Source organism: Phasianus colchicus, chromosome 1 (genome assembly GCF_987193195.1).
Source record: "Phasianus colchicus chromosome 1, bPhaCol1.hap1.1, whole genome shotgun sequence".
NCBI lineage: Eukaryota > Metazoa > Chordata > Aves > Galliformes > Phasianidae > Phasianus > Phasianus colchicus.
The window spans coordinates 139,593,639-139,618,678 of record NC_143436.1 but is presented as its reverse complement, the minus strand read 5'-3'; the positions used below and the strand labels follow the sequence as shown (position 1 = coordinate 139,618,678).

The following is a 25,040-nucleotide window of genomic DNA, read 5'->3' as shown; positions in this document are numbered from 1 at the left end:
GAAAAATAGACTTTTCTGTTTTTATGCAGCAGAATTCGCCACTTGTGAAATAAAACAGCTGGTAATTTAGCAGGATAAACATGTAACACACCATCTTATGGAAAGAAAAGGGGAAAAAAAAAAAAACAATATAAATATTCTGTTAAGTCTCTAAAAGATAACTCTGCAATAAACACAGGGAATAATATTTCATTTGCCAAAAATGATAATCATTGCTGATCTTTTAGGAAATTGATTGTTCTATGCTCTTGTTAGAAATTTTACTTCAGAAACCTAGCTCCAGGCGCAAAGAAAACTGCTGAACTCACAGCACAGACTGGTCAGTACTATAGTTGCATCCAGGACACGGCATGATACATAGATACTGCATGTGAATCTGTGTGGGCAATGGCTTTCTGTTACGTCTTCTTCAACCCTAGCTTGTTACAAAACTGTACAACTAGATTGTACAAAACTGTTAGCCCTCAAGTTTTAAGAGCAGATATAATGACCACCGACTTTCTCAACAGATTCATAAATCAGAAAATACAGCAAAGCGTTGCGTTAATCTGAGATGTGGAGTATGTATACAAAGTGAATCTGAAGACTACCTGAAAGAAAAAATCCAAGGCTGCAGTATGGTTTCCTGGAGAATACACAGTTTCTATGGTAACTCCTTCTTGTACACATTCTGCTTGCTCTTGTAGGAAAAGCACTTCATTGATATACTGGTGTATCTTCTCATTGGTCATATTGATGCACAGCTATTGCAAAACAAAGAAAACATAAGGATTAGAAGTCTACTGGATAATTAATTGGTGTAGGGTTTACTGTACAACTAATATTAAATTTGATGAAACATCATTTCACAACATATTATCTCTCTGTAGACCACTGATTAGGAAGACCCCAGGGAAATTTATATTTTAACAGCTATTTGATTTAAATTGGGAATAAACAGTTTTCTGTCTGCACAGATCACTGTGAATTCCTCATAAGAATCATCAAATACCACCCCTAACAAACAGTGCAAATTTATTCTAATTCCATTGATTGAAGTAAAGCAACTTTAAATATAAACTGTTATGCTCAATATTCTTCTGCTGTATATATTCAGGGAGACTATGCAGATGCAGTGTGCTTTTTGGAAAAAAAAAAAAAATATCTACACATTTGCTTAAGATCCTGATTATGTATCTATTTTAGTATTAGCAAATATGTTCAAACCCTGCTTCCACATAGAAGAGCACCAGAACTCACTGGGTTGTGTTCAAATAGATCATATAAAACACCTAGCAATATTTTACTAGATGACTCCCTCCATTTTATTGATATTCTAAGGGAAAGTTGGCAAGTAGATAGTCTTCAGTAGAAAACTTCAAAGTCTGTGAAGTTAAATAATATAAAAAACTCTCAAATATTTTCTTTGATTGCCTTTTAAGACTTGTAGTGACACTTTTCTAAAATAAATAGTTTAATACAAACCTTGTTTCCATTTACCAACAGGTGAGGGTTGAGTCAGCTTATTCTGGGACCTTTCATACTTTATTCAAAGTTCATAATCTTCAAAGAAGTTTAATAACTTTGTTGAATACATCTTAAACTATTTTATTTATATTAAAATGGAAATTCTAGTGGGAAATTCTAAAATCTCCTCCAATGGTGTATTAACTATCACTACGAAATTAAGAAAACAGAAACTCTTAGAGGGCTGGAAGACACTTCATATGAGAAATGATGGAAGGAACGACTGCACAAAGTCTCTTTTAACATTAAACTAGTCCCATATTTGTTTTGGCCATAAACTACACCTTCCATGAACAAATTGTAAAAAAATAATTCCACCAGCAAGACATGTTAAAAATATGAAATATTTAGATCAAGCATAAATATACAGGCTTAAAAAAACAGGTAAGGGAAAAGAAAATGAGAAAAGAATAATAGCTGCCTGAATTTTCCATCAACTCCTTGTGCTAGAATAGTCACCTTGCACTTGTTCTACAGTGAAGTAGGCTACTGTCAGGAACTACAAGAAGAAATAAAACAAGAAACACATTTTGTAATGTCTGTTACTAATTGTCTTTACTGATGCATGAAAGTGAAGACAAAAGACAGCTTCAAATAATAACACTGTTTTTTAAAAGCAGGATTTTTGTCTTATTTTGTTAACTATGACAGTATAAAATTGATTTATATTGTGTAATTATTTTATGGAAAGAGACAGCTTTTTAAATTTTGTGTCAGGCAAATATATGCTTTGCCTCTTCCTTTCCAAATGCAAATTCTAGTTCCAAAATCTCTTCAGAAAACTCTTACCATTATTTTAGAAAGTATGTATAACATTACAAGCTTATACTTCACAGGACATGTAAAGCTTTGACATGACACATGCCATCTATATTTACAAATGAGATCTTTGGAGAGCAATTTAATTATTCCATTAATTAAATTTACCCTATGAGAAGCTGACAAAATCCCCATAAACTTATAAACTCACTGTTCTATCTAGCAGTGATTGTGAGCAGCAGCTTTGAAGAACGAGCACCAGGAGAGCAGCCAACGGCTGCTGAAAAGCAAAACACTCTCATCATATAATTCCCCATTTCAGTGTTTTATACTTCCCACAGGAAAAAAGGTGATAAACTATAGGTTTCAAATTAAATGCTTGAAACAAGTTGCTGTAACAGTTAAAGCAGATGAAATGTAGAAATTTGATGAAAATGAACACAGCTACCTTTGCTAACTCATATTCTTTTGGTCTGTCACATAATTATAAAATAATGACATGTTTTCTGTCCAAAGATATGAAGAATTGAGAAAACCACATGTACTTAATTTCACCCATGCAAACTAGATGGAAATGTAGCAGTAATGATTTTTTACCTAAAATAAATGTTGTGGGAGTACCTCTAAGCAATGTACGCTTGCTTAACTTTATGGAGTTACTCAGCATTACCAATGATGCTTCTCATCATTAAATATGCTTAAACTACTCTTTGCGTGCCTTTAATTGGCTCCATTGTATGTCTTTTCACTAGAAACCTTCTGTTCCACTTTCCTTTCTAATCCTAACTCACTGTCAGGTGTAGGTGAAAAAAAAAAGCCACATAATGTATGTGTCAGAGTCTTCACTAAAAAGTACTTCTAGGATATTGCAAGAAAACAAAAGAAAACAAAAAGGTCAAGTTCAAGCCTTTAAACAAACTGAACTTGAAGTAGCATGCAAATTGCAGTATTTGGAAAAAAAACAGAGTGCCATTTGGTAAAGCTTGTAGACTTTCACCACATTTGCTTGCCCTCTCTTCCTTTGCTGCATTTCGCCAGTTAGTACTATTAAGCATACTCAAAACTAAAATTAAGGTAGAAAATTATACTGTGTTCCAAAGTCTGAAAAGCACCTATCATTAACATTTTGGGTTTTTTGTTTGTTTGTTTTTGTTTCCTTGCTTCTCACTGTATAGAAAATAACATCCGAAAAAGCATAGCAAAAAAAAGTGAGGGAGAAAACTTGGTGACTGATAACCAGTGGGGCACCAATGGATGTAAACATCCTCTGCAAAGCTTACATCCTTCTCTTGTGCAGAAGGATTAGCTCTCTCAAGGGATGTATATTCAGAGCACTGAGTAAAGCTTACCCCTGTCATATCAACCCATCTATCAGACTGTATTTTATTGGCCAAGACGATGGAACTACGATGGCAAGTTTAATTTGTAAAGACGTGCTCTGGCTTTTCACAAAAACATGATTCTGAGATAATGGAAGGCTGAATCAACTTCTCAACTTCTGTTTACTAAGACTGAATACAGAAAATATTTTTAGACCTAAAGGTAGGCAATCACTCATTTCTCAGAAGTATATTGGTTACTATTCCCTCTTGTATCTGCTATTTTAAGAGAAAAAAAGACATATATAGATACATATATATACATGCATCTCTTTTCTCTTTTACTACTTTGTGCAACAGTTACTGGATTTTCACAGCTTTTATGCAGAGTACCTATTAGAATAATTTTAATGAATGTATAACACCAGAAATTATTACTTTTCTTCCTTTGTTTTTTAGAGGCAATAGAACCTAATTCTTGTGTTCCATGCAGAATCAACAGAAACTCATAATGCTTCTGCTCTGTCAGAAGAACTTGATTTCACAGGGAATTTATGTTGTCTTGGGCAGCCTATTAGATAGGTTGGTAGCCCTCCATGTGGCAGGGGTTTGGAACTTGATGATCCTCAAGGTCCCTTCCAACCCAAGCCATTCTGATTCTATGACAGTGCTACAAAGTTCACTCTGAAAGTAATGCCTTCTATTAATTTCCACAGAAACTGCAACAAATATAAAGAGCACAATAACACTGTTTGATAGAGCAGATTATCAGCTAAAAATCACTCTTTTTCAACATTTTCACTACCATTAGCTATGCATTTTCATCAGCAACAAACAAGAGCCTGTATGCCACAATCACAAAAATCTGCACCAGTGGAGATGACCCACCATTGCTGTCACCACTGCTGAAACACACTGCCCACCACCTCACTGTACTCACATCCATCATTTGGTCTCCAGAAACATTCAGCAAGCATCAGTGAATGACAGTGGATGCCATTTTTTCCACATGGAGGAATTCAGTGACACATCCTTGCTCCATCTGCACTTCCATGTCAGACACCATTGTCAGATCACCCCTCTGCTGCCATCTGTCACACGGCAACAACGTGCAACAGAATATTGGTGGAAAGGTTCAGCCTCTACTGCCATACCACCAACGTCTCTGACATTGTTGGCCAACATAACAAAATAGGATGCATTACTTTCAGAGCAACCCTCATATATTAAAATTTTGTTATGCATAGATGCTATCTGAAAGTCCTTCCACAAGAAAGAGTCTGTAAAGCTCTTCCATAAAAGAAAATTTCAGTACAAACTGGAATATACATTCACCTGATTTTGAACACACAAGAATATTAAACAAGCAAGGAACTAACAAGGTAATAACAGTTCCCTATCTGAAGGAATCTGGACTCAGACATCCACACCACTTTTTCCTTCCTGCTGCTGGTCACGAATACTGCTGTAATGGGATGCAATGGGGTGCTGCTGTGAAAAAGCAAGAAACCAGTTAAGAAAAGACCTTGGGCAGCATTTTACCTATCTCCCTGTCTGGGAGTCTAAATTTTTAGATTAAGGATTTTATTTTCAGCCTCACTGTGTCTACTGTAAAAGAAAAAAAAATAAAATAAAATAAAATAAAAAGGAGTATTTTAATGTCGGGTACATGGTGAGCATACTGAGGTAGCCAACTTTAAAAAAGACTAACACTGATTTTCCAGTGGCTTTCTGGAGCACTGGACAGATAACAGCACCCTGCCCAAATGAAACAAATGTGAGCAGAATGAAAAAAGTACAAAGAGACTGACAGGGAACAAGACTACAACATGACAAAAGTCACAAGGAGTGAAAGATTCTCAGAAACTGGGTCGGAGAACAAATTATAGCACAGAGTTGCAAGGCCCCTGAGGGCACTAATTCTTATGGTACTGCTCAGTTTCCTCCCCATGTCCATGTCCTGTCCCTGTCCTAGAGGCCCCATGGCAGTGTCAGTTTCCAGATGTGTCTTTAATGCTCCTGATGGGACCCGAGCCCTGACTTGCTTCTTGCTGTCTCACTGCTCATGATGGTCCCAGTTACTGATCCTGGCTCTGCCCACCATGATCAGACCTTGCATGACAGTGACCATTAGGATGGGCATGGCAGGGTCAGTGGTACCAACAGGGCAGCTGGCTCTTGCTATTCTCTGGTAGGGATATTAAAAACTTCCTGTGCATGGAGGCTAGCTGGACCACATTTCTATTCCTCAGGACAGCTAAAATCAAATAAGATTTATTTTTCTGCATAAAATTAAATATTGTAATGCGTTTCAGATTGCCTGAATGCAGGCACCAGCGTACTGACCTCCCATCTGCTATCACTGAGACTGTAATGACCACAGGAAAGTTAATTCATGTAACTTTTACCTATTCATGTCTATCTATCCCTGTAATAGGCAACATGAACTTATATTTAGATAGCTAGAAAAAGGCTTATGGATGAGGAAAAGTAATTTATTTTTAAAAAAATATTTCATTATGACTGTTTTGGCTAGAGAAGGTAGCATGACAAAATCAAATGAAGTCTCAGCAAAGCTAAGTAATTATTTAAAAGACTTACTAAACCTAGTAATAAACGCAGGCAAAAATTCCTGTGACCCAGCTGGGCTGTAGAAGCTCTTTTGCCTCACTGTAGTGACTCTGAAGTGAAATCTTGAGTGGAGCAGGCAATGCACTGTACTCTAGGAGCCAGCTGACCACTATGGTAAGAGGAATTCAGCACCGAGCTGCCACAGGAGACACACTTCTCAACTACTGAACACACTTTAATAGGCATAGAGTTGAATGAAAGGCAAGAGACACTTGACTGTCTCAGTCCTGACAGATAAATCATTTCCTATTAAAAGAAGGTTACAGTTTTTTTCTGCAATTCATAAGAGGCCTTCATAAGATGCAAAAGACCATGCAAGAGCTAAATACATTACTTAGCAAGAGCTAAATATTTTTTCCATTTACCACTTGACTTAGACAACAGAGAGGAAATACTCTACTAGAGCCCATTTTACTTAACTGCATTATTATTTTTTTTATAATCTTCCACAACTACAGACCTTGATTACTCTTGAATTTACATGTGGAAAAGATGTGCTACTCTTTCAACTTTACCATCTGGTTCTTCTGATACAATAAACATAGAAATAATTAGGGGAAAATGGTGCAGACAACTTCATCCACCTTCTCTCCTGCTTATAGCTTATATTCATTTGCCATGAGTTTATCTGTATTCTCTTGCAGTCAGAAAACACAGTGCCATAATGGTATAAAGAACAGAGCAGCATTCCTTATCTGATTATTTGCAGTTGTGCTGTGACAGACCATGGATAAGATCTAATCTAGCTTTAAACATTATCAGAAGAACAGCAGACATTTTCTACTTTTAAAGAAGTGTAAATTAAACAAAAAAAAAAATACAGTTCCTCTCAAACTAAGTCCTACACTGAAAATTGACATTGCTGTTTTTCATAGAGCACTCATGTTTCCTGAAATGATCGTAATACATCTAACCAGAGAATCAAAGAATAGTGTAAGCTGGAAGCTGAACCTTTGGAAATGATCTGGTTCAGTCTGCCTGCTCAACCTAGAACAGGTTGTCCAGGACCATGCCCAGATGGTTTTCAGTGTCTTCAAGGAGGAGATCTCATCACCTCTCCAGGCTCCATCACCCACTGAGCTTATAAGAGCTTCCTGGGCTTCAGAGGGAGCCTCCTGTGTTCTGGTTTGTGCACATGGCCTTTTGTCCTGGCACTGGGCAGCACTGAGGAAAGCCTGGCTCCAACCTCTTTGCATTCTCCCTTTAGGTATTTGTATACATTGCTGAGATCTTCCTGAGCCCTCACCAGGCTGAGCAGTCCCAGCTCTCTCACCTCTCACAGGAGAGGTGCTTCAGTCCCTTCACCATCCTCATGGCTCTATGTTGGCTTATTTTAAATGTTCCATTAGAATGTCTACCAACTAACCAGATTTGAGTGACCAGAAAGATTCACACATCTTGGAACATCCCCAGATTGCAGCAATCTGGGTTTTTTATTCCTTCTTAAAAAAATATTACGACGATTTTCATGAAAGCAGACAAACAGAATGCCTTGTCTTACACTAGTTTGAAACCAAAGGATAATTTCTGCCAAATTACTTTTGTAATGCCACTTTAAAATATGTTAATCTAAATGTAATGAAAAAACAATTTTTACAGCTTCTACACTGTCCAGCTGCTAGGCCCATTTACTGTTAACGTTCTGCAATCACAGGCCTTGACACTGGATGTGTTTGCAGACATGATGCAATGCTTTGCATGAGGACCATATCTGGGCTGCAAGCCTGTTTATCAACAAAGTTAACTAGTCCAGGCAGGATACTGAGCTAGGCTAGACTGCTGCACAGCTCCTGAGTGCAGGCAGTTTGCAGTATGTGTGTCCGCGTGATTACGTTGCGCCATGTGGAGATACAATCTGCTTCTGTTTGCTGATACTGCAACCTATGGCTTCAGGAATATGATGTTTTAACCACACTACAGAGTTGATATGAAAATGAACTTTGTAATTCCCTCACCACCATTCTGTCTTTTAAGGAATGCAGTTCATTAGTTTCTGATGTAATGACCCACACTGTTACTCAGTATTACTCAATAAAACCCACTCAGTCCAAGTGGGGGGACAGTCAGTTTCTCCTGATACATGCTTGTTTATTAAAAAATACAATAACCATTCACAGTTGACTTTGAAATTATCACGTTTACCACGTAGAAATACAAAAACTACTTCTACTCATTTTCCTGTTGGGCTCATGTCAAGCATCCTCTGCAGTTGCTAAGCAGAAAATGATTTATTTTTGAAAGCAGAATTCATGATATTTTTTGTGATATCAGTCACAAAAGATGTATGTATTTCATGACAGAAAACAATGCAGAAAAGAGTCAGTGAAAAGAAAAACAAGAAGACAGTAAGTCTCAAGATGCACTATTCTCTTCTGAGATTCTTCTAAAATGTCTGGAATATTTTATCCTTGTTAATCATTAGGTTTTATGGGATTAGTTTTGAGTGGACATATCCTCAGTCCATCAAGATGTTTTCTATTTTTCATTTTATATTTTCCCCCAAAGAAGATGTTCTCACTGAATAAATGGCTATGGATATCAGCAACCATCTTTAGGCTAGCAAAGCTTTCAAGCTAGGAAGAACTGTAACAGCAAAAACAGTTTTGCATGAGGGGAGCTGAAAATATGTTACAGTATTCTTAAATGCTACTTTGAAGACAAAGGTAAGCTCACCTTTTCGTGCTTTCAGACTTTTGGAAAACTACATCCATGTAAATATGCTACACATATTGAACTAATGCAGCATGATGACATCCATATCATGAGAAAGTTGAGCCATAAAAGAATGGATTAACTGAGATAAAAGGGCAAATTCTAATTTCAAACAATATTAGGTCCTTTGTTGTCTTCTTCCTACTGCTCTGATTTTCTTCTGCTATGTAACAGAATGAATGAATAACAGAACAAAAACTTACACATCTCTTTCAGCATGTAGTGTACAGTTGCTAATGTCCTCTGGAATATGCACTTGACAAGAGCTTTGTTGATCAGAGAGTAGTGTTAAAGGCAAGGAAGTTCCAGTTTTCAAAAAATATTTCATAATTAAAAGGATTTTTAGGCATTCATTGAGCTAAAGTTTAATTTATTTTCCATGGATGTAATTCAACTTTTGAAGTCTTACGTTGAAAAGTCATGAAGAAATGCATCTGCCAGCAATAGCACTTCAAAGAATGGAGCATTTTCATTCTTTTCTTTTTTATCTGAGGCATCTGAAGACTTTTTGGTCTTTATCCCAATCCAGTCTATTGTCCTCCTACTCATTGACCTAGCTATGATAACTTTCACAAGCATGAAAATAGACAACACTAAGAACTCTCCTCAGGTTGTCTTTCAATGCTGATACTACCGCTCTTTCAAATCATTACAATAGATGTTTACCAGATTCTTTTAAAATGATGAATAACTGTAACTCAGCAAAGCCTGGGTTTTAATTCAAACCTATACATGAATGTAGAGAAAATATATATATATATGTTTTTTTCTTCTTGAAATTTATTTTCTGATCAAAACATTTGTTTTTGCTAAAAAAGAAACTTTACCTTTGTGGATGATTGACAGTTATAGTGAGTTCAGAAAAACAAAGCTATTTACCTGTTCAAAAGTATTCCTTTGAAATTCTTCAAATCCAAAAATATCCAGTATTCCAATTTCAAATATCTGGTCGCTGAAAAAAAAAAAAAACAAAAACAAAAAACAAAAAACACCACATATTTTAGATAATAAGAATTCAAGCAAGAGAATAATATATGTGTTGTTCCTTACAGTATTTCTGCTCTACATGAAAATGGCTTAAATTTCAAAAAATTGGTTTGAAGCACACATGCAGACTATATACACAACAGAATAAAAATTCTACTCACCAATCTCTCACATAAAACATAAATAAAGTGTTGAGATTGTTTTAGCAGCTGTCTTGTAAAATAAATTTGAAAAAGAATGGGACTAAATGCTTAGCTTCTTCAAAATCCATTCTAAAGGTGTAGGTATCTATTCACTCAGATGAGGAACCGCCATTGAAGGGAAGTTTCTAAATTGTCTGAATGCACTCAGTCACCCTTTTCAGTTTCTATTTCCCCAACAGCCAGAACTGCTTCTCTAAATGCACATCAAGGGAAACCCATTAAGTTTTTGCCAGCATCAAGCAGAGGATCTGAGCTCCAGCTGCACAAGAGGTTACATCTCCCAGGAGAAAGAACAGTGAGGATTTTGGCATGAAGAGGACAGACATCTCTTCTCTGTATATATATGAAAAAAAAACAAACTGTTGACAGTGTACCTTATTTATCATACACCTGTATCAAGAAAAGGGCTTTATTTTTGCCCAATAGGGACTATGGTAGGATAGTCATCTATCCTAGGATTTGGACAGGGAAAATGAGAAAGGGACAAAGGAGCTATTACTCTCCACTTACTTGGGACTAAGTCACTGTCATCCAGATCTGAAGGAGAACTTAAGCCATTACAGGGAGAAAAATGAATGTTTGGGATACCCTATTTCTTGCTTTGGGAGAATTTGAGAACTTTATATAACAGTGCTGGGGTGACTGAATCTGAGTTTTTTCTTCATGTAACATTAAAGAGAGAAACACGTGTCAAAAGCAGGTTGTAGTTTCGCTATGAATGCAGTGTCAATTTCTTCAGGATGAAGTATCTCCAAGTAAAATGAAAGACTTCCCATTATAGCCAATAGCTGTCTTGGAGAGGAGAAAAAAGAAAAGGAAAAATCTTTCCATTCATGAGAAAGAAAATAGATGCTTTCTAAAGCAGATGAATTTTCCTTTCTCTTTTACATCATAATTTGTAAATGTACATACAATATGTAAATGCATGTAGATAATATCGCAGCCTTCTGTTTCTGAGATCTACTTCCACATTTTTCCTCCATATTTCCTCTCTTAGGTTTTTGTATATACCACATTATAGAAGAAAACGGAAAAAAAGATGATCCACTGCTGAGTGCTTCATTACAGGTCTACCATAGTCAGTATAAAATTACCATCACTACCATTCAATTGGGTGAGAATCCAGCAGCCCTGAAAACAAATCCCATATAACATTCAAAACAGTAAAATAATAATAACATAAGAGTACTGTAAAACAGACTGGAAAGAAAATAACAAAAACAAAACAGTCCTTAGGGACTAGAAGAGCCTTCTTCAGAAATTATATCCATGAAGTTTGTATTCATTTCTAAGGCATGCTAGCTCAATGCACTACTCATTGTCACAAGACTGGTTATATGCATAAATGTCAGACAATGAGAGCTGCATAATAAATCTAGCCTACAATGACTTTATTGGGCAAGAGAGGTTATCGTGAGGTTGATTAGCCTCCAAGGAAATTTCTGCAACAAGAAGCATATAGATGTATCATTATCTCCTCTGAGTGTGATCTAAGTGGTATGCAAAAAGGTAAGCCTTATTCTCAAGTGGTACTGATTAAATTGATGTACATTCCTCGTCATAATGTGTTTTGAAAAAAACTTGTTCACTTTTACGAAGAAGAATTAGACATTTTCAAAACAAACTACCTGTGAATAATGCTTGAAGACCAGAATTATCATGTTATTCAAAAAAGTTTTGGAAAAAAAAAAAAGCGTGGAATTGCTTGGAATTTCAGATTACTTGATATGATTCCTCTCTTACTTTATTGTTTTGTTATTTAGCTATAACTTTCTCATAGGAAAGTGTAACAGGAACTGCTGTGTAACATAGTAGCTGAAATACTGCTTTATATATCACAATTATTAGGATGTACTTAATACTGAAGGAACAGATCATCCCTTCTCTGTTTAATTCAGTGAATGGATTTGAGGTTGGATTGCTTACATCCCAGCTGAGTACCATGATTGTTGTTTTGTCAAATCAGTCTCCCTGATTCTTTCTCAATAAATACGTAAACATTTGCATAAGGAAGAGACCGAAACAAACTGATCTACTGAAACACTCTAAAACAGGCAAAAAAACACCACCACCCTTGTCCAAGTTTCTAGCACTCCCAGGGAAAGTGTATCATCTACTTTAAGTAATATTACTTATTAAAATTGTGATATCTCTGAGAAACACCTTAATTTTCATGGAGATGTATCTATTTGACAGGAAAACACATCACCCTAATATTTTGTTGAAGATGCACACACTATATGAAAACCTTATCAACAGGGCAAATAAAACAAGGATCTATCTCCACTAGGATGGTAATAATTTCTTCCTGTATCGTGACACTTACATGGAGAATTTCACCAAGAATGGCACTAATTTTACGTACTGGAATATTCCCAATGAGGGGGATTTGAACTAGATTATCTTTAAAGTCCCTTCCAATCTATGCCTATGATTATTCTATGATTATGATTAACATTGCCCATATTTTGCAAATTAAATAGCAACAGACAAGCAACATCAAAATTACACATTTATAGTTACAAATTATTTTACTTTATTTTCTGTCTTCCTATGTTTTATACCACCTTTCTCCTCAGAGAGTGGGGTCCATATACAGTTTCTTGGCTATCCGTCAATCATATTAATTCCAAGAAAATTACTTTCCTTAAATTAAACATAGCAGAGATTCCCAAGGCAAAATAAAGCATTCATGATTCCATGTTTAGAATTGAAAGGGCATGCCACCTGTGTCTAAAAGAGCAAATATTAAAAAGAGTATTTTTGTTCTCAAGAATTCCTTTGTTTTACCCAATTTTTTATGATTGCTGAACATCACTGACAATTGTCCTCACTGTGTTTCAGACATTCAACATTTAATATGCGTAAATAGAACAGTTAACATAAAATACTGGTGACCAAACCTTCAGTTTCATGAGGTAATGTTCTGTACTTATTTAGAAGATAAGAGAAGGTGACGCTTCCGTTTTACATGGACATGAAATTCAGTTATTAAAATAGTAATTACTTTTACTGTATTATTATTATTATTACATCTTCTGGGGTTTGACAATATTTTTTCACATAAAAATTAGAAGAACAGCACTTTGCCAATATTCGAAGAATGTTTCCATCTCTGACACAAGTACACAGCTGTGAATACTTAAACATACAGTGGATGCTGACCATATCTGATTTGATTTTTGTGATTTACAAAACAGCCTTTCAACCAAAAATACTTTACAATGTCTCCAGCTTTGCCTTTTTCTTCACAATGATTCCTGCTGCATATTAGTTCCTCATAGACTAGAAACAACTTTTGATCTTGTACGTATAACAGTTGCATTATGAAGAAATGACATAAAAAATCTTGGTAACCCAAAAACAACACACATATACAAAACATCCTGTATGAAGATCTAACATCTTAATATACCTCTTGTCATTCATCATGAGAGACTTTCAAACTGTATGCCGTTCCTCATGTAGGTGAGTAGAATTCCCTTTACAGAGATCCGACCAATCATTTCAGTCAAGTCTACAGCTTTGAAATCCAGAGGGTTCGTTTCCATTGCTTTTCATATTTCATTGTTTTTCATATTCTACCTACACAAGGCAGTGAGGTGAATTTGCTGAGGTTATATAATCTAAACCTTTTCACCTGCCTGGATATAAGATTTCTTGTTCTTCCTCCAACTTCTGCTAGCAAGAAAGGAAGTGAGTAAGCTTATGTCTCATCTGGATAAACCAGAAGCAATACTGGCTAATGAGGAAGTATTTCTAGGATGGGATATATAGCCAAGCCTTCAACTGAGAGCTGCTGCACTCAGGATCCTACCTAGACATCCTCAGTGCTCCCACAGGGACAGACGACACCTGCTGCCATAAATGTGACTCTTGAACAGTTATACTCATGAGACAATAGCTTAATGTTCCCAGATGTAAAAGTTCTTCATCTCAAACAGTTACTGACAAACCAGACTTTTGAGAGTAATTTTTCTGTTTTTTTTTGTTTTTTTTTTTTAAGATTCTAAGATTATTGTGGAAATTTGGTGTAATTTCCAAATCGCTCAGCCATTTTGTTCAACAATTGCTGTTTTTCTTTTAAGCAAGCATGAGAGGTACAGATAAAGAGCAGTTGGGCACAGTGGAAAGAAACACTAACTCTTCATCTGACAGACATTTCCTTGAGCAACTTGACAGGTATGGCAGGAAATAAGACACGTTTTTGCTAACTGACTTAAGATCTATAGTTCTCTCATTAGCAACACATACACTTCCCTGGCTCTTTAATGCAAAATTTGTTTTATACTTTAAAACATAGTGCTGTATTGTTCATTGAAACACTAGCAAAGACCCCGATTGAAGCAGATCTCAAAATACAATGCTACACACAATGTTGTACTCAATTCTTTGTACTGTCTGTATGTTTTAAAATTTCCCCTACCTCCACATATAAAGACGGTTCTCCTGTGGGCTCATATTCTGAACAGGAAGTCTCTTTCTGTCTCTCCTGCATACTTAACATCCTCCTACTGTGTTCAATAACAGATTAATAAAAATTTTAGTTTAGGCTCTGATTTTTTTCTTTAACTGGGCAGACTTCTGTTTCAGAAATATCTCACTCATGATCATACTGTAAATCAGATGATGTGTATCAAGAATTTTGAGAATGGGACTCCTGAGATCTTTCCTTTGCCCACATAAATGTTGCACAACTGCTCTCTGGTAGTACTTGAATTTCATTGGGAGTAAGATTACACAGTCAGAATACAGAAGCTTTCAAAAAGTACGGATCCAGATATATTCTATGTGCTTTATTTGAAACAGAAATCTATGGTTGACTTTGTAATATAGAGAGATTAGCTGAATACTAGCTTACTTTGCTTGCCTATAACATGGCATGTTTATTGGCATTAACCCTATCTCCAAGGCACATAAGAAAGAAACTCTTTGCAAAATAAGTGATAAAACATAGCACTTTCTACATAATAGCAGATAGGGAACACAATATCTAGATATTCTAAAGCAAATCTTTCAAATTAGCTCTTTTTCATCAGAAAATAAAAATATATTTCAAAACAGTTCACGTGCATCCTTAAATCCTGAAGAATTTAAAGCCCTGGTACAGAATGCATCAGGCATTCTTAATGTGTCACCTCATGACATTGTATTACTACTGTTGGATCACTAGACCAACTTTCTTCAAGTGAAATCAAGTACCTTGGAGTGCCATGTTTAGGCAACCCTCACTGCTCTAGTGCCTTTTAGCTACAAACTGGAAAATCAGGATACTTATTTCACTCTCAGTGATATTTAAAAAGTCATGGCAGTTAGGTGAAGTCCCTGGTGACTGGAAAAAAAGTTACCATCACACCTATTTTTAAGAAGGGTAAAAAGGATGACCCAGGCTATTGCTGACCTGCCAGCATCACCTCTGCTGGGAAAGATCATGGAGCACATCCTCCTAGAAGCTATGCTAAGGCACATGGAAGACAGGGAGGTGATATAGGAGAACCAATATGGCTTCACCAAGTGCAAATCCTGCTTGACCAACCTAGTAGCCTCCTGTGATGGTGCCACTGCATCAATGGACAAAGGAAGAGCCACTGATGTCATCTATCTGAACTTCAGTAAGACATTTGACACAACTCCCCACAACATCCTTCTCTCCAAATTTGAAAGATACGGATTTCATGGGTGGACTTTTCAGTGGATAATGAACTGCTTGCAGGATCGAGCCCAGAGAGTGGTGGTCAATGGCTCTATGTCTGGATGGAGATCAGTGTCCTCCAAGGGTCAGTGCTGGGACCGTTGCAGCTGTTTAATATCTTCATCAATTATATTGACAGTGGTGACAAGTGCACCCTCCGCCATTTTGTGGATGACACCAAGCTGTGTGGTGGTCAACAGACTAGAGGGATAGGATGCCTCTGGTCTGGGACCTAGACAGGCTTGAGCAGTGTGCCAAGAAGAACCTTATGAAGTTCAACAAAGTTAAACAAAAGGTCTTACACCTGGGTTGAGGCAACATCCATTACCAATACAAGCTGGGGGAAGAAAGGATAGAGCACAGCTCTGCCAAAGGGGACTTCGGGACACTGGTGGATGGCAAGTTGGACATGAACCAGCAATGTACCCAAACAAGTCAGAAAGTCAACCATACCCTGGGCTGCAACAAAAGAAGCAAGGCCAGCAGGTCAATGGAGTGATCCTGCCCCTCTACTCTGTGCTGTTGAGGCCTGACCTGGAGTACTGTGTGCAGATGTGGAGTCCTCAGTTCAGGAGAGACCTGTTGGAGTGCGTCTAGAGGACAGCCACAAAAATGAACCAAGGGATGGAACACCTCTCCTACAGGCTGAGGAGTTGTTCAGCCTGGAGAAGAGAAGGATCTGAGGTGACTGGATAGTGGCTTTCAGTATCTAAAGAGGAGTAACAAGACGAAGGAGACAGAATCTTTAGCGGGACATGTGGTGATAGGACAAGGGGAAATGGTTTCCAACTTAAAGAGGGTAGATGTAGGATGGATATAATGAAAAGAAGTTTTTTACAGTGAGGGTGGTGAGGCACTGGAACAGGTTGCCCAAAGATGTGGTGAATGCTTAGTCCCTAGAGATACTCAAGGCCAGACTCTGAGCAGCTTGATTAAGCTGTGGAATCAAGCATGGATTCCTCTCCACTTCCCTTCAATCTAATGACAATCATCATATTTACTTTGCCCCAAATCAGCAACAAGCTATTTCATTGTAAATTTGAATCAATATTAACAACCACAGATCACAGATTTGTGCAATGACTTGCATTAATACAAACTACATCTTAAACTGTGCTATGCCCTGATTTACTATGGCAGATAAATCAATATGATCAGGCTGGACAAAAAGAAAAGATGGGAGTATGTTTTCCTATCTTAAGCTAGAGAATGTGATGCGTTGAAATATCAATGATGGAGACTGAACTTCATTTATGCTTAAAGTAAGCTATTTATCTTCAAGTTTTTAAACATACCTCAGGCTGAGGTTAGTCTGCTAAAATTTAATATGTCTTGTCAGCACTGCCAATATATCCTGAGCTTGTTAGCTCCCATTAGCCAACCTAAAAGAAAAATTCTCTTTTTTCAAGCACGCACACACACATATATATATATATATATACATACATATATATCTCTATATAATTTCACATTCCTGACAATACCAAACCAATGTTGTGTTTTAGCTAGAACTTACAACATCATATAGCCTTGAAGTTACCATGCAGGTGGAAATAATTTCACAAAGAAATATTTTCATAAAGGAATAGTCACCTCAGACAAATGTGATTGCAGTAAAAATAGAGGGTAAATAATATTCAAAGAGCTTTGACTTTTTTTAAGAACCTATGATTTCTAGATATCATAGGATACATTACTGAAAAACGATAGTCAACACCGTATTGTGAGGATGCCATTCCTTGTTATAAATAGAGTATTTCAAATTAACATAGACCAGAATGTTGCTTGATTGTCCACGTCTGCAATTGTAAAGGGTTCTACAGTCAGAAACAGACCAAATAAAACCTCTCAATATTACCATAAAGCCCTCTCTTTGCCTCCAACAGGTGTCACATATAACCAAGGAAAGCACAGAAAGGTCTGACTTTCTCAAGACAGCCTTTTCTGTTGGTTAAACTTGTAGAAGAGAAACATTATTTAATATTAGCTGGTCTACATACAGGGTAGAAATAAAATAAAATAAAATAAAATAAAATAAAATAAAATAAAATAAAATAAAATAAAATAAAATAAAATAAAATAAAATAAAATAAAATAAAATAAAATAAAATAAAATAAAATAAAATAAAATAAAGTCTTCAAACTCATAACAGCCCTAAGAGAGCACAGATAAATATTTATTCTCTGAAACAAAGAAAGATGTGATATATTAAAAAATTCCTCTTTTTGCTAGTCCCAAATCTATCTTCTGTGGATTTCCATTTATCAACAATGCCAAGACATCTTATACTTGATGTTCATTAGAAAGTCCACCTGCACATGTGAGATGCTGAATCTTTGTTAATTCATATGCATTCATGACCATTTAATTAGGGCTCTTGTCTGAATTTGATGCTTTGATTCCACTGAAATTTCTTCTTTTCATTGTTGCTGTAATGCTTTGACTGCCCCATTGATGCATGATAATTTGCATTCTTTTTTTTTTTTCTATTGAAACCACACTGAACAGCAACTTGCATTCAGCAGTAAATGAAGTTTAAACATTCACATGAAAGTCTTTGAGTAAAATTCTGTTTTTAATAACCTGTTCTAAGGTCACTGTTTTGGAGAGAAAGAAATTGCATATTCTGCAGTAACTAAACATCAGGCAGATATCTGTCTCTTGAAAGCTTTATTCATTCTGTAATGTCATCTCTTAAATGACTGCTAATTCTAACTACCAATAGAGATAACTGCATAAAGTACAATGTCCACTCAAGCAAGCAAATAAAGAAACAAAATACCGAGGGAGTGATCTGAAACATTTCAGAAATATTTCAGTGATTTTAAAGGCTCAAGTGCCAGTGCTATCATAAATGTGTTAAATGATACAATTGCGTTTCTATTACGGATCTGGATTTGAACGGACAATGGCACAGTTAACAATTTGTCATGGTAATCCTACCTTTCAGCTTCATCTTGATTTTGGAGGTAGCAGTTGATTGTGTTGATTAGAAAGCTAAACAAACGACCATACAGAGATTTTGCCAAAAGATCCCGGTAAAATTCTGCCATCTCTATAGTGTGTCTCCGTACTATCATGTCTCCTAAGACAAACAGCAGAAAATGGAAATAAAGCGCATTGTAAAACTTGCCTTAAGTAATTTTAGTTACAGCAAGCCCTCCCATCTTTTTTTTACTTCTCTTTTGCCATACCTATACATGCTACTACTGTTTTTCAGAAGCCTTCAGCAAAGATAAGAAATCCATTAACACAAGATCTTCAGGTTGGAAAAATGAATCTCTTTTCAATAGAAAAGGGTAGGTGTATTACAGAGAACTACTATTTTACTGAACAGAACTTTTTCAAAAGTTGTATTTTTTAAAAACACTCCTGCTGACTTTAGTTCTTAGTATTAATATCAAATCCGCGACCTTGTCATGTTTATAAGGTTCATCAAGCCAGGAGTCCATCTGTATCAGACAGCAAAACTGCTTTGCTCCATGTTATAAAGACAGTTCTAATTCAGTCTGACATACTGCATGGCAGATAATCCTGCACATTCCTAACAGATAAGTTTTATATGACCATGAGAAATTAAAAAAAAAAAAAAAAAAAAAGATCAGTTTTAAAATTCTCAAATCAGAAGGATCAAAATGGCACCAAGCATGACCTATGAGAATGTAACCTTGGAAAAGATTACCTTTAAAATACTGAACATCAGTTGTTAAGGCTGAAGCAAACTCATCCGGTGAAACTTGCAGCATCCCTGCCACTGAAACAAAAAGAGAGTTTAAAGAAAGCCTGACCTGAGCTCCATAGCATATTACATTTTTTTTATAACAGATTTTCTTGTTGTTCTTTTTTGAACATTGAAAGAACCCATACTGTAAAAAATAAGAGCGCCATCATGGGAGTAATCAGAATTAATGAACATACACAATTGGATTACTATCATCAGCACTTGGTGAAGTTTGGAGTATGTGTGCATATTACGTTACAGCTTTCTTTCCTCTTGAAAGGTTACTCGGGAATTTCCACAGCACTTGGCAGACTTTGTCTCCTACAGGAGTTAAGGTATGCTGCTTACAGACAATCTCTATCCATAGGCCACTCTGAGGAGATTTGTTAGCGACCAACAGGGCAAACTTCAAAGCGCGAAACCAAGAGACCCTCTTAAGGCACAGGTTTTGAAAGGAATTTGATTCAGTGCAAATCGTTCAGCTGTTGACAAGCACCACACGAGTGTTTAAAAAAAAAAGCTGCACAAAACCTCCTGTGCAACTTCTTCTGGGAAATTACATTTGACTCTGAATTGAATAATTGACGACACTAGCATTTTGTTTAGTCTCATAAAAATTCACAGTTTATAAAACGTCCTATCAATGGGGCACTGGCCTCTCCAGCAGCAGATGCTGGCTCCCTGGAGCTGGGTTTCCACCTATCGGTGGCTCAGTGCAAGCTCCTTGCTGCAGGGTCGAGCAGCAGTCTAACAAGGCCGTATCCCACTGACCTTGTTCCAGCAGCTGCAGGTCCGACACCAGCGCTGTCTCGGTGTCTGTCAGGGTCGTAAAGCGAATGTCCCCAAGATGCAGAATTGCTGAGAGGATTACAAACAGGTTCTCCACCTCCTGCACATGTTCCATGCACAATTAAAGATAAAGAAGAGATCTGTTGGGCACACCAGTGAAAGGCAGTGCTCTATAGAAACACACACTCCGCGAGTTTATATATCGCTAAATTAAAAAGTATTCATGAGAGAAGTAGTAACAGGAGATTTGGATTTAGAAATCAAACTGGAACCTACTGAGGACATAAAATGACAAGATCACCCTTTTGTTTTAACATAAATCACATCAGCTACTGAGTTAAGAAACCTCTTCAAGAGCGCGTGGAAAAAATACTGAACTATCTTTAATGGATGCATTATTTCTGCAGGAAACATATCTTCTCCATGGGGATTCTTCATTAAGTCAAACTCTGTATGTAGGAAAAGCAAGGTCAGTTTCTTCCTCAGCCATCTGCATCCCTGAGCAAAGTGTCTAGCTTTAAATTACAACAGGGTCCTGGCAGTAAAAGCAGTGCTTAAGGTTGCAAAGAAACAAAAGCAACTTCCTTGTCACCCATGATTGCATGCTATGCTCAGATATCGCTAACACTGTGAAACAGATGTCTTTAAGGGCTTGGTTTTTCCTGCCTTCATCTTTACTGCACCAGGAAAAGAATTAATGTTTGTGTCTGTTTTGAAATTCAAGCAAAAAAAAAAAAAAAAAGGAGCAAAAATGCTTAAGACATGGGAAAATGTTTGTACTTGGATGGTTTTTTCAAGTCAGTTATATAACAACTGTGCTCCTTCGAAATTATCAAACAGGAAATTTGATAACCACTATAGCGTTACATGGCATTTATGTATAGCAAAGCTACTTGACATCTCTTACTTGAAATACTTTTGAAATGTAATATTCTATAGAACCTGATTCTACTGAATCAGTAGAAGTGACAGCAAGAAGCCTTACCGGAATTTGTAGAGCAAAATTTAAAAATAAACTGCAGATGAAATATATCCCCTTTACCCTCTGGTGACTACACTGAATTCTGAACACAACAAAACCAAGCTTGAATAACTTTTCATCAGTTTGCAAAAGCAACAGGTCGGGAAAAAAAAAGAAAAAAAAAAAAAAAAGGCTTTTCTTTTTCTTCTTGTTCCATTTTCTAATAATACCTGAAAGCAGAGGACAATAAAAAAAAGCATACAGCATTTCTAGGATACAGACTAAAGGGCCTTTGATTCTGTTTAAGCAGCTTTGATTCTTTAAACTATATTTTAACAACTTCAATCTCTTACTGTGAGAGACAGATGGAAGCAGGTTTATTTCTCTATTACAAAATTCCAACGTTGAAGGTTAAAAAACCAAGATATATAAAAAACAAACAAACAAACAAAAACCTTTGTTGTCCTTATTTATGGGCAAACTATGAATAGCGTACATCTTGCAAGAAATGAATCACCATACTAATCTGGCATTCAAACCAGGGTGATACATCTTATTTCTTGCTCTTGGGCGAGGTCTAATGCCATACTAACACAGCACAGTTCTTTGTTAGCTGGTTCAGAACTGGTTTGGGGGTGACTGTACGACACTGACTTGTAGCAGGGGGAGGGGTGGGGGGAGGATAGCTAGTTTTTTTTATAGTTTTGGAAAGGCCTCAGATTTAGTTCAGGTTCTAGAGTCTTGAAGACTTTTGCATCGTATTCTAAGGTACGTGTTCTTTCAGATTTAAAACAAGCTTTTAATAGTCATTAAGGTACTTTGCGGAGTTCCACTGAAGACTGCTTAAAATGTTCATGTAGTTCTTCAAGGAGACCATATGATCTATTACAGAATGTGAGCAAATAGTAAAAGACTAATACACACAGAACTCTCCATGTATCTTAGAAGTAATGGGTAGTATTTGTAGGATAAACATTTTATTTATGTTATTCCATAGAATAGATCAGCCTGCATTACCCTCAGACTTCACAGATCACCAATCTATGATCATTTTAATGCTATTTGGATGTGGAGGAGCTTTGAACCTCACTCACACTTCTCTGAGATGCCACATTCCTCCAGAATTCTCAGCAAGATAAAGAGCTGAATCTCAAAACACTGCGCTTTTCTATAGTCTTTCAAAATGTGATTCACTATGCATGCTACTACTTATTTATTAGAGAAACCCCTTCCTCAGTGGACAAAAAGATTAATGAAGGAGCTAGAGAGATGCACCCCAATATAAACCCTGCGCTAAAGGCTGGGATTCTGGAAAAGCATGGAACTTCTGCTATTCAATTCTCCAGGTGCTGAGCTTAAGACATTAGGAGTAACGAATAATTATGCCAAATATAACTATATTTGTTCCATTTCATATATAGCCACGTGAATATTCATGGGGAAAAATAACAACAAACCTGAAACATTTCTTTATATCAAAATGTGGAATAGATTACCAAAGAACATTCGTTACTACCTTAATTAGGGAACATATGGCTTATACGAGTTCTTATAACTAGCCCCCCATTTTTTCTTCACATTTCAGTGTGATTCCCCTCACACTGTGCTCCAAAAGATTTTATTGATTAATTTTCTAAATATCTTCTTCATTAGTGCAATAAGATTGAAGGCAAACATCAGACCTATCTTCTTGTTGCCTTCTTGGCATTAAGTCAGCTCTTTCAAAGTACCCTGCCCTAATTTTATTTCACTTAATATGTATTTACTTCTGATGTTGCTAGTAAATGCATTTGGAATGTGTGTTTCACAGAATTAAAAGGGACAGAAAGATAATTGGGAAGGGGGAAAATTCCTGTGGGTTTTATAAGGTTTCTGTCATATGGGATTTGATTGTTTCTTTTTATCTATGTAATTTAATTGTTCAGAGTATTATACCTCGAAGCTGTTTTGCAAATCTTTAAGAATGAATAAGATTTACATTGTTGGTGCTGTGTCTAATTAAAAGTGATTACAGTAATTTCCCTGGAGTGAAGTAGTACTTCGTACTCTTTCAAGGTCTTTACCAATAGGAAAAAAAAAAAAAAAAAATAGACAAAAAGAGGCTTCTTTTCTCCACAAATGGTTATTGGTGAGAGTTCTTCAAGACTTGCTTTCAAGAAGAAATGCTGCCATTTTATTTACAAATAACATAAACTTGTGTAACTTACCAAGCTATTGAATCCCATAGCACTAAGAGCTTCTTTCAGAACTGTTAATTTCTCCCTGTTTTGAGGGTTAGCTGTTAGCATTGTCTCTTCCAGCCCAGTTTGGCTTAGGTACCTGCACAGAGGAAAATCAGCATATTGACATTCCAGTGCTGATGACAAAATCAAGCTGATGAGGTTAAAAGCCATCTCTTCCCCATCTAATCAGAGATTTATCACAGATTTCTCAGCCATCAGAGGGAACAGTACCTATGACAGAATGCTACACATCTCCTTCCTTAAGCTCTTACTTAGCACCACATTCCTTAAGTGCAGGTATAAACTCACAGCTGCAAAACCTGTATGGACAACATTCACTGAGTATATGCACATGGACAAAAAAATCACATTTCTGAATTTCACACTGAAGTGAGATTGCTTCATTTTTGTGTTCATCTTTGTGTTCGGATACTTTCGTCCTGTATTTACCTCAGAAAAAAAGAATTGTTAAAAGGAAATCAATGTGCCTTCCCCAGCTCTGAACTTTAGCCCGACTTGTAAACTAACATTTCAAATTTAAATTACACCACTGAGATTTTTGCCATTCTTGCAGTACCAGAGATTTCCCTTTCAGAAGAAAGATTTGAGGAGATCCTTTGATAACTCTAGCTGCTTAAACCCCTGTGGCTAAGGAAGAGATCAGCTCCTGTCTGCTTCATTCTGTGATCATACTCTCCCTTAGCAGCTGAAAGGGCAACAGGCATACTCAGTCTCTCCTAGAACAAAGAACTAAATAAGTAAATAGTGTACTAAATACATACAGCCCTTGAGCTGTACTGTGTTACACAAAACTGTGAAGCAAAGGATACTCTAAAACCTTTGCAAAAGTAATGATGAGAGAAAGAGAGGCAGCTAGTGCAGCAGCTAACACAGGGAAAAAAAAACAGAACCAACATAAAACAGTACTAAAACAAAACAGAATAAGTGAAAACTACAATACAAAAGACTAGGGAAAAGAACAGCAATCTAACCTTTTTAACAATTTATTCTCACCCTTCTGAAATACATCTGTGGGCACAATAGTACTCTTAGGGCATCATGGAGGGCACGATTTCAAAATAAAAATGTTCCCACTGATAGTTTGGCAATGATCTTGTAAAGGCGGTAGCTCTTATAAAGTTCATCTTTTGTGTGAATATATGCAGTTTTTAGAAACAAGTAAAGGAACTATCTTAATATTTACAGCTTTGTAGCCAATAGTGAGCTTTACAAGATACACATCATGAAATACCCTGTGCATTTTTAACAGATTGATAGTGGATTCACCAGTGTGGATTTGGCTTGGAATGATATTGGTACAAGCTACCTCAACAGGTGGGGCAAAGAGAGAGTGATGGGAAAAATGTATGCCCAGGTGCATAAGCACTTTCTGCACCCACAGAAGAAAACAAGCAGACATTTCAAGTACAAACAAGCCTCATATCACAGTGGCTAAAGCCTGTGCATTAATACAACCTCTGAGAACATGGTTCTGTGATCATCACTGCCAGAGCACAGCATTTCCTGGAGCTTACTA

General features: G+C 36.6%; 1 protein-coding gene across 2 annotated transcripts in view; it reads right to left on the bottom strand.

Moving 5' to 3' along the window:
• The window catches only part of MYO16 (myosin XVI), a 355,874-nt gene that overhangs the window by 96,997 nt on the left and 233,837 nt on the right, over positions 1–25,040 (bottom strand). For both annotated transcript variants that reach the window (XM_031613784.2, XM_090128652.1), the window contains exons 17-22: positions 23,489–23,600; positions 20,303–20,420; positions 19,493–19,564; positions 18,754–18,895; positions 9,807–9,879; positions 591–743 (exon numbers count right to left, since the gene is read on the bottom strand). In XM_031613784.2, coding sequence (XP_031469644.2) covers positions 591–743; positions 9,807–9,879; positions 18,754–18,895; positions 19,493–19,564; positions 20,303–20,420; positions 23,489–23,600 — 670 coding nt within the window. The remainder of the gene's footprint in view (positions 1–590; positions 744–9,806; positions 9,880–18,753; positions 18,896–19,492; positions 19,565–20,302; positions 20,421–23,488; positions 23,601–25,040) is intronic.